Below are 9,174 nucleotides of genomic sequence, written 5' to 3'. Positions count from 1 at the left end.
AGGAGTTTCTAGTATCTTTCGCCGTATGACCACTCAGACCGCAAGCGTTCCTTGTACCAAGTAGTGTGGTCATACTACATAGGAAAAACTGAATGGCAAGTGGCTCTAAGTACTCATCGAGTTAATAAAACTTTTGTAGAATAATTAAATATACATTTATAGAGTCGGTCCAAAGCGCCAACAATTAAACTAAACAATGGCTCTAAGTAATTCTTCTAAGCTAAAGTACATGTGCCACTTTAAGATACGTCTAAACTAAATTGTACATAATATAAGGATAAGTGATTCACCCCAAGTCTTGGAAATTCAAAAGAAACTAAATGAGAATCACTCTCACCCAAAAGAAAAAAAAAAACATTTATTTGAAAAGTTGGCTCATGCATGCATTTTTCATATAAAGATTACATGTATTTAAAGAAAAAGATGGGCTTATGTATTGAAAAATTAGATACTGCATGAGTCTGATTTTGAGATAAAAAAATTGATTCAAAATTTCTTCTTGTCCATGATGATGATTAAAAAGGTTACTGTTGATCTGTATTTTCATATGTCACATATCTTGACTACAATTATATCTCATTCTTCTAGAATTTTTGGGTGTATTCTTAGGCTAAAACTAAGTTGTATTTGAAAGAAATCTTTTCCACTGGACTTCTAAATGGATTCGTTATCCATAACCTCTAGAATCAGCATGTTAAGTACGTCTTTTGAACTTCTAAGTGCAGACGCTTGTCATTGGTCCAAAAGATACATGTAATATATCTTCTTGATTAGCCTTAGTTCTCATGACGTCCTTATTAGTAACTGACTTGAATTCGTCAATGCACACCATTATTTTCTGCATTTTCTTTAGGTCTTCCAAGTGATTTGTTTCCCATCTAAGTAATAATAAGTAATGAATGTCTTATACTTGCGCCTATGTTCTATTCTACTAGGCCATTAGCATATGTTGTGTTTGTTTAGAAGAGTTTCGGAAAGAGATAAAGTTGAGGCCCCATATTATTTTGAAATTTTCTCGAAACAGGGCCGCTCCAACGTTTTCGGATGCCTTACGCAAATTAAAACAGTATGTCTTTTTCATTTTTATGCAAAAGAAAATTGTTTTTTTTACTTATGCTCACTTGCTAAATTTACCTTATTTTTTTTACTTTTTTTTGGTAAGGTTAATTGATTTTAAACTGTTAAAACTCTTTTGTAAATCAACTCTTCGTTTTAATAAAATTAACATATTTATAAAAAAGTATAGAATATACACAAATGTTAAGTTAAAGCCCACAAGTATGATTAAAAGAAAACCCAACAAAATATTGATCTTAGAAAAAAACCTATAATATGGTTTCTGTATAAAAAAAAAAACTAAAAAACAATTCTCTCAAAAATGACCACAAAATTTTGATGCCTTAATCCATTGTTTCACTTGCTTGGCCCGTGGACCGAACGTGCCTTAGAAGATCATGAGATTCTCATTGCCACCCCCCCCCCTCAATCAATAATTGGTGGTAGCGGCTTGTTATGTCCCGATTTACGTGATTTTTCAAATTTAATGAATTAATCTCTAAATAAGATAAATTAATTAGTCTATATTTTGTGATATTTCTACCATTTTATTTTTATTTATTTTTTTGGTTTGATTCATAGTTTTTCTCTCTATAGTTTTATATTTTTTCTTTTTTTTTGTCATCTGAGTTAATATTAAGCCACCAATAGAAAATGAACGATTACAACGAAACAGTCACAAGAAGGACTGAGACTAAACCATCTACACTAGTACCATCTCCACAACCAACCAGAGAGGCCTATACAAAAAGAATGAGCTCAAGATAAGAGCCTAAGCACAAAGTGCAACCAAGTACCAACTAACTCATTCGTAACAAAAGAATGATCTCAAACCCAGAGCATCAAACAAGCACAAAAGACTAACAATCAAACAGGGGACAAACCTTCCTCATCACTAAAAACGCGAGACAACCAATAATCGGGAGGACCTGAGGCAACATAAGATTGACATCTCGAATCTTCTGTAACACTCCGAGCAATAAGGTTTGCTCCTCTGTTTGCCGCAGCCACTTCTAACTCAACCTTCCAATCCAAAAAATACCGGAGGGACAACTTTAAAGCCACAGATTGAGCCTTGAAAGAAGGCCAAGCCCTTGGTCTGTTAACAGCTTCAACTAGGGATCTGTCCTGAAAAGAGAAAATGATCTTCTCCAATCTATGACTCTTCATACTTTCCATAGCCCATAAGACACATCTAAGAACAACATCACTTTTACTCGAGATATTAGCAAAAGACCTTCGGCTATGAAAAAACACATTTCCCCATAGTTTTATATTTTTTCTATTTATAGCATATCTTTAATTACTTATTGGCTTTTTTTTTAAGAAAAAGTTTTTCAATGTGTTAAAAAAAAGTTTTCAATATTTGTTGACTGCTTTTATGACGTTTTTATATGTTTTGTTCACTTTTAGTCAATTTTCACTTTTAATTGATTTTCAGAGATTTCTTACTTGTTTTGTTATGATATTTAGTCATTTCCAGAATCTACTTTTTCTTTTTTACCTTTTATAGTTGAGGCATGCATCTAATTTCTTATTATATATAGAGCATTCATAAATCCATTTCTTTTTATTTTAAAGTTTTCATTTCGATTGTATCATCAGAAATGTCTAAAGCCACTGTTATTGCTATCTTTATGGTCGTTCTCGTTCTAGGTTTGATTCACATTTTTTTAACATAATATATGATTAATATTCAAAAGTATAAATCTATATTATGTATTTTCACGTTTCTTCTCTTTTACTCTATAGTTTTCTTTTCATCGTTGCTTTTATTATAACAAAAAATTTAAGTTATGTTTGAATGTTTATATTAGGGATGGTGACGAAAGAGACGCAAGGACATACGTGTGTTGACTATTTTGAAGTAACACTCCCAGATGTATGTGAAGCTAATTGGTGTACCAGCGATTGTCTTAAGGTGCACAACGGAAAAGGCACGTGTTGGCAAAAATTTTGCCAATGCATTTATGATTGCTGATATTTGATGTTCATTTTCTTCCTATAAACTATCATCAATTCTAATAATAAAATAATAATTTTTAGTTTTTATGTGCATGTCAATTATGGTTTTAATTATTTGGCATGAACTATAAATTGGTACATCAGCATATGTGCACTAATTCATATGTCGAATTTCGATGGGTCAGACATGAATTCGCTGGAAATATATGTTGTGATTACCGGGTGGATCCGTGGATAATTCTATGTTTTGAAAAATAGTTTGTCAGAAAGCTAACAAAAATTTGAAAATAATAATAGATAGTCCTTGCCCAAAAAAAAATAATAGATACTCCAAAGAAACGTTCAATCAGATTATTTTTTCTTCTATCTACTAATAACCTGAAAAGTTTGATCTGGAAAATCCCTACTGATCCAAAAATCCAGATTTTTCCTATGGAAAGTTGTCTCGGGTTGTTTACCTGTTGCAAAGGCTTTTAATGGTAGAGGCATGAGTATGGACCCTATTTGTCAAGTTTGTGGAGAGAATGAAGAATGCAGTAACCACACTCTGTTCTCTTGCACTTTTGCAAGACAAGTATGGGCACTTTCTGATTTTCCTAGTCCTCTTTTTGGGTTTGATCAGGGGGCTGTTTTCTCCAATATCCACCATCTGTTGGTGAATAGAAATAACAAAGACTGGCCTGAGGATATTAGAAAGAGTTTCCCTTGGATTTTATGGAGGTTGTGGTTAAATAGGAACTCGTTGGTGTTTGAAGGTAAAGTGTGGTCTGCTCTGGATTTGGTGATGAAAATCAGAGAAGATGTGTTGGAGTGGACTGAAGCTCAAATTGTTGAGCCGGAGGAAGAGATTTTGGTGAATGATGAAGTCATTTCTCATGTTATTCCGGATGGGGAGAGGGATAAGAGGAAGTGGATTCCTCCTGCTCCTGATTGGCTAAAGTGCAATGTGGGTTCTTCTTGGTCTAAGTCTACTAAGCTTGCTGGGGCAGCATGGGTTGTAAGAGATAGTGAGGGGCTGGTTCTAATACATGGAAGAAGATCTTTTACTAATGTTAAGGACAATTTTGAGGCAGCCTTTTTGTCTCTTCTTTGGGGAGTGGAATGTATGAAAAGCCACAGATTTTTCAGAGTTTTGTTTGCAATTCAGAACCCAACTCTTGTCGGGGTTGTAAACAGACCAAAGGCTTGGCCCTCTTTTTGGTTTCAGTCTCAGGAGATCCGTCGACTCGTGGAGTCTGGTTTGGAGTGGAGTTTGGTTGTGGAAGCCAAATCTGTGAACAGAGGAACTTCTCTCATTGCAGAGTGTCACCAATGATCTAAGGCTGCATAGTTACGTTGCAGTAGGTTATCCCTCTTGGCTTTTTGGGGTTTTTGTAGATGAGAGATCCTTTTCCTCTGTTTGATTTTCAGGTGCTGATTGCTGGTTAGCTTTTTGGTAAAGCTTATTTTTTTGTTTAGACCTTTCTTTCTTTGAAAGGGTCTTAGTGTAGCTTTTAGTGGTTCGGTTGTATCACTTGCAGGTTGGGAGTGGTTCTTTTTGTTTAACCAGTTGTATTCTTGCCCTTTTATATAAAATCAGATGTTCAAAAAAAAAAAATTATTTTTTCTTCTTAAAAAAATGCATAGTGTTTCCAAATTCGAGATTGAACATGTGAATTCCATTCTAAAAAATCACTATGCTAATGATATACTAATAAACGTCAATCTCACACTTCTAAATATGAAAATGGCACTAATGAATAAAGCTAATTATATGCTCCGCTATTAATAAGATAATTTTTTAAAAAAATTCTTAAAAAATTGTACTTCTCTTGCTTCAAATTAAATGATATTTAAAGCTTTTGTACACAAATTGATGAATCATTTAATATATTATTATTGAAACAAAAACATTACTTCCTCTATGTTTCAATATATTTGTAATTTAAGGAAAAAACTTTGTTGCAAAATAATTGTTGTTTTTATTTCTCTATGCAAATATTGAATGTATTTAATAGCTTTTGACCAATTATATTGTATAGCGGCCGTGTTCTTTTGCAAGTCGCGAGCGACAGCTTCCGGCTACTGAAAATTACACTTCATTTCTTTTATTTCAGTCGCTGGGTTTTTTTTTTGTGGGAGTTTTTCTTCTCTAGATTCTCTGTCGCTCGTGATGGTGTTACCGCTGTAATTTTCAGCGATCAATATTAGCCGACGCGGCGACTCAATATCTCTTCATCTCTCATCGGCTTTCACTTGTAACTTGTCGCTGGCTTGAGATTTAATTAAAAGTGAAGTTGTTTTTTGAGTCGCCCACTTGTGTCGCAGCGGCACACAAAAGAACACGACCAGCATATTTTTTTTTTGGTTGAATTAGTTGTAGTTGATGATATTTTTATAGAAAAGAGATAAAATAAGGAGATTTTTGTGATTTCTAATTTGTGTGAAAAAATCTTAAAGTATACTAAATAAAATGAAATAGAGAGAGTATTAAGTTCTTCTTTGAACCTCTCCAAACCTAAATTTTACCACTTTAATAACTAGTAAAAACTCAGTTATCTCCGGTTAAAACAATCGCTTTTACGAAACTCTTTACGGATTTAAATCTGTAGAAATCTGTCAAATCATACTAAACTCGAATGTTCTAAGAATCAGATCTTTCGTTGTATGACCACTAAACGCAAGCGTTCGCTTATACGGATATAGCAAGTAGTGTGGTCATACTACTTAAATGAAACCGAATGGCAAGTGACCTTACCCATCAAGTTCATCAAACTTTTGTATAAGAAGACACATATATCACTATAGTCGGTTCAAAGCGCCAACAATTAAGCTAAACAATGGCTCTGAGTAATTATTTGAAGCTAAAGTATATGTACCACTGTAGGGAAAACGATCTATTTCCCTCGGAGAAGTATTTACATCACACTAGATCCACACCAATCTACGACCTCGTGCTAAATATCCCTAAAAATTTATTTCTCAATCTATATATCTCCAAATCTATAGTTTTCACCTATTTCTCCATAAATCTGGGTTTAATCGGTTTACGAGCTAAACCTGTTAGAAAACCACCCAACCCAATAAAATCGAATTGAGAATTGAAAACCCGACCCAACCCATATCTTACCAATTTCTTCTTCTTCTTCCTTACCAACCCATGATTTTGCAGATTTAATTTGGATGCATCTTAAATTTGAAAAACCTCAAAACGACAACGTATATGTCGACAATGAGTCTCCTTAAGCTTAGCTACAACATCGTATTCTTCTCAGATTCCACCGGTGACGTCATCTCCGCTTCGTCTAGGACCACCATCACCGAGTCACCATCGCCTTTTGCTCCTCAACGGCTAGGATTTGATGGCTGATTATTCATCTCCGGCTTATTTCATGGCGTCGCCGTCGTATCTAAGCAATTCTCTTGAACAGAATCAACCACCGGTTCATGTATTCTCTCTGTCAGCTCAAACAACTCCGGCGAGACCAGTGATGAGACCAAACAGATCATAATCCGTAGGAAATCAAATAATTTATATGATTCCGCCACTGTTTCCATGAGCGGTGCTGGCGAATATACGTGATAAGATACATAACCATCATCGGAGAGGTACAATGCAGACACTGTGAGCAAGTGTATCAGGTAAGCTACAATCTAAACGAGCACCTCTTATGTGGAAAAATCCATAACAACGGCGGTGTGAGTTTTGTGGCGGTGATGGTTATTTGCTGTAATTGGGTTTCAACTCGGTTTAATTAGTATGGTTTTTAGGTGGTTTAATTTTGTTTTGTAAACCAAAAATCGATGAAAACCAAGATTTATGGAGATACATACTATAATTTCGGAGAGATATAGGTTTTAAACTATTATTTTGGGGAGATATAAGTTGAGAAGTAATTTTTCTGGGATATTTAGCACGAAGTCGTAGATTAGTATGGATCTAGTGTGATGTGATAGTTCTCGGGGGAAAATAGATCGTTTTCCTGCCAGTATAAGATACGCATAAACTGAATTACACAGTGGTAAATGATTCATCCAAGTCTTAGAAATTCAAAAAGAACTAAATGAAATCACTCTTATAGAAAAAACAAAATTAATTGAAAAGTTGGCTCATTTTTCAAATAGAAATTACATGTATTTGAAGGAAAATATGAGCATATTAAAAAAAATTAGTAATTATAATGTCTTGTTTTTGGTGAAAGCTACCGGTCGCATGTTAAATATACGGAAACCATATAGAAAAATACGTATCATTACAAAAAAAAAAAAAAAAAAAAGAAGAAGCTAGCTGAGTGTGTTGACATTTCGTAAATTGCAATTTGCAGTCTGTCATGTGTGTATGTTATTCTTCTCTTCAAAGAGAAGAGGCGTATAAATGTTCAGTGCATCTGTATAATAATAATACGTATTTAACTTATTATAATCTCAAATTGGTAGGTTTTGAAACGTAGCATGATTCCGTTGACTTCGATGTATCTCATGGATGTGGCGTAATTTAACTTATTATAATCTTAAAATGGTAGGATTTGAAACGTAGCAAGATTCCTTTGACTTTGATGAATGTGGCATGTCGATCCATTAATTATTTGCAGTTCCACAAGACGACTGTTTTTTTTTTTTTTTGGTTAAATACAAGCAAACTGTCATGCCTTTAAAAATATCTATAAAGATATTTTAATTAAGTATCTTAAAATGCTTTTAAAATATCCTTAAAGATATTTTTAACATTAAGTAAAGCCAAATGGAAAACAATTTAAGTGGTTTTTAATTTATCCATCCACCATCAACGAAGTAATATCTAAATATATATATTTAATTCATCTTTGACTCAAAATAGTTTAGGTTTGAATCAAAATTTACCATAAAAATTTCTGAAAAAGCAAAAAAAAAGAGAAAGTATTATACATTGTGTCAATAATATGTTGATCATTCTCCATTTTTTTGTTAAACAGCAGGAGTTATAGACTTATAGACCTTTGACCCATATATAATCTCTGTCGATATCCCGAATCAGTCTTTAGTCCATTCCTATTTTAAAAAATGTCTCTTTGTTTCAAAAGAAGATTAAACCCATGATACAATAGAATCTAACTCTTTTGTACTACCACTAAACCATTACCCTTTTGAGATCAATTCATACAACGCCGGTACATTATTTGTTAGACTATATATATATATATATATATATATATATATATATATATATGTATACATTTAACTTTCATAATTTAATGGATTCTCTGTAATTTTTACTTTCTAAAAATAAAAATAATAACAAAATTAGCTAACATTTTTCTCTTGTAGTAAGTATTTTTTGTAACGTCTCTTTGATATAAATCGTTTAGAAAACTTCACTATTTTCATTTCAAGCAGTTAGGAAATAAAACGTTTAATCAATCAATATTCATTAAAAAGCTCACAAAAAAAGAAAATGGTTCCACCGGAACTCTAGAGTTAAAGAACCAAAGTTTAAAGAATTCTAATCAAGCAAGAAAGCCCATGTATAAAAAAACGAGCAATACTTGGATTCACCCCTAGGAGTGAATCCTTTTATTCACCCTCTTTTATTTTAACTAATCAAAATTCGCCATATAATAAAAAAGTTACATTTATTTAATTATTAAATCCAATCTCTAACCACTCTTTTATAAACCCAAACCGATATATAATCTTGTTAATTACAAATCTAAACCATAATTCTCCTTTGTAAACCCAAACCGCCATTTAAACTCGTTTAATGGTAAAAAATCTAAATCCTAATCGTACTTTCTAATCCCAAACCGACATTTAACTTCGTTTAATTGTAAAATCTAAATCTGTTTATAAACCCAAACCGATATTTAACCTCGTTTAATCATAAAATCTAAACCCTAATCGTACTTTCTAAACCAAACCGACATTTAACCTCGTTTAATTGTAAAATCTAAATCCGTTTATAAACCCAAACAGATATTTAATCTCGTTTAATCATAAAATTTAAACTCTAATCCTTTCTGAATAAACTCAAACCGATTCATAATTTCGTTCTAGTGGCAAACTAAATTTTATAATTAAATAAAAATTATTATTATTATTTGTCAGATTCTGATTGGCTGAAATAAAGAGAGTGAATATAAGAGACCCGAAGTATTTTTCTAAAAAAACTAAGTACGTACGTAAGCGTATCAATTGAGC

General features: G+C 32.7%; 1 protein-coding gene across 1 annotated transcript; it reads left to right on the top strand.

Moving 5' to 3' along the window:
* Positions 1 to 2,501: 2,501 nt before the first annotated feature.
* On the top strand, positions 2,502 to 3,108 carry LOC9327567 (defensin-like protein 124). Its single transcript, XM_002894136.2, has 2 exons — positions 2,502 to 2,712; positions 2,874 to 3,108. Exons 1-2 carry the CDS (start codon positions 2,664 to 2,666, stop codon positions 3,035 to 3,037), a joined length of 213 nt encoding a protein of 70 aa, XP_002894182.1. The 5' UTR covers positions 2,502 to 2,663; the 3' UTR covers positions 3,038 to 3,108.
* The last annotated feature ends 6,066 nt before the right edge of the window (positions 3,109 to 9,174 follow it).

The sequence above is a fragment of the Arabidopsis lyrata genome (assembly GCF_000004255.2).
Source record: "Arabidopsis lyrata subsp. lyrata unplaced genomic scaffold ARALYscaffold_1, whole genome shotgun sequence".
Classification (NCBI taxonomy): Eukaryota; Viridiplantae; Streptophyta; class Magnoliopsida; order Brassicales; family Brassicaceae; genus Arabidopsis; species Arabidopsis lyrata.
The sequence above is the reverse complement of the archived record's forward strand: the minus strand, read 5'-3'. Positions and strand labels throughout refer to the sequence as shown.

Bases quoted from the DNA above. Each gene is read 5' to 3' on its own strand.
- LOC9327567 (XM_002894136.2), top strand. From the start codon at position 2,664: ATGTCTAAAGCCACTGTTATTGCTATCTTTATGGTCGTTCTCGTTCTA. The intron at 2,713-2,873 runs GTTTGATTCACA...TGTTTATATTAG, and splicing joins TATGGTCGTTCTCGTTCTAG to GGATGGTGACGAAAGAGACG.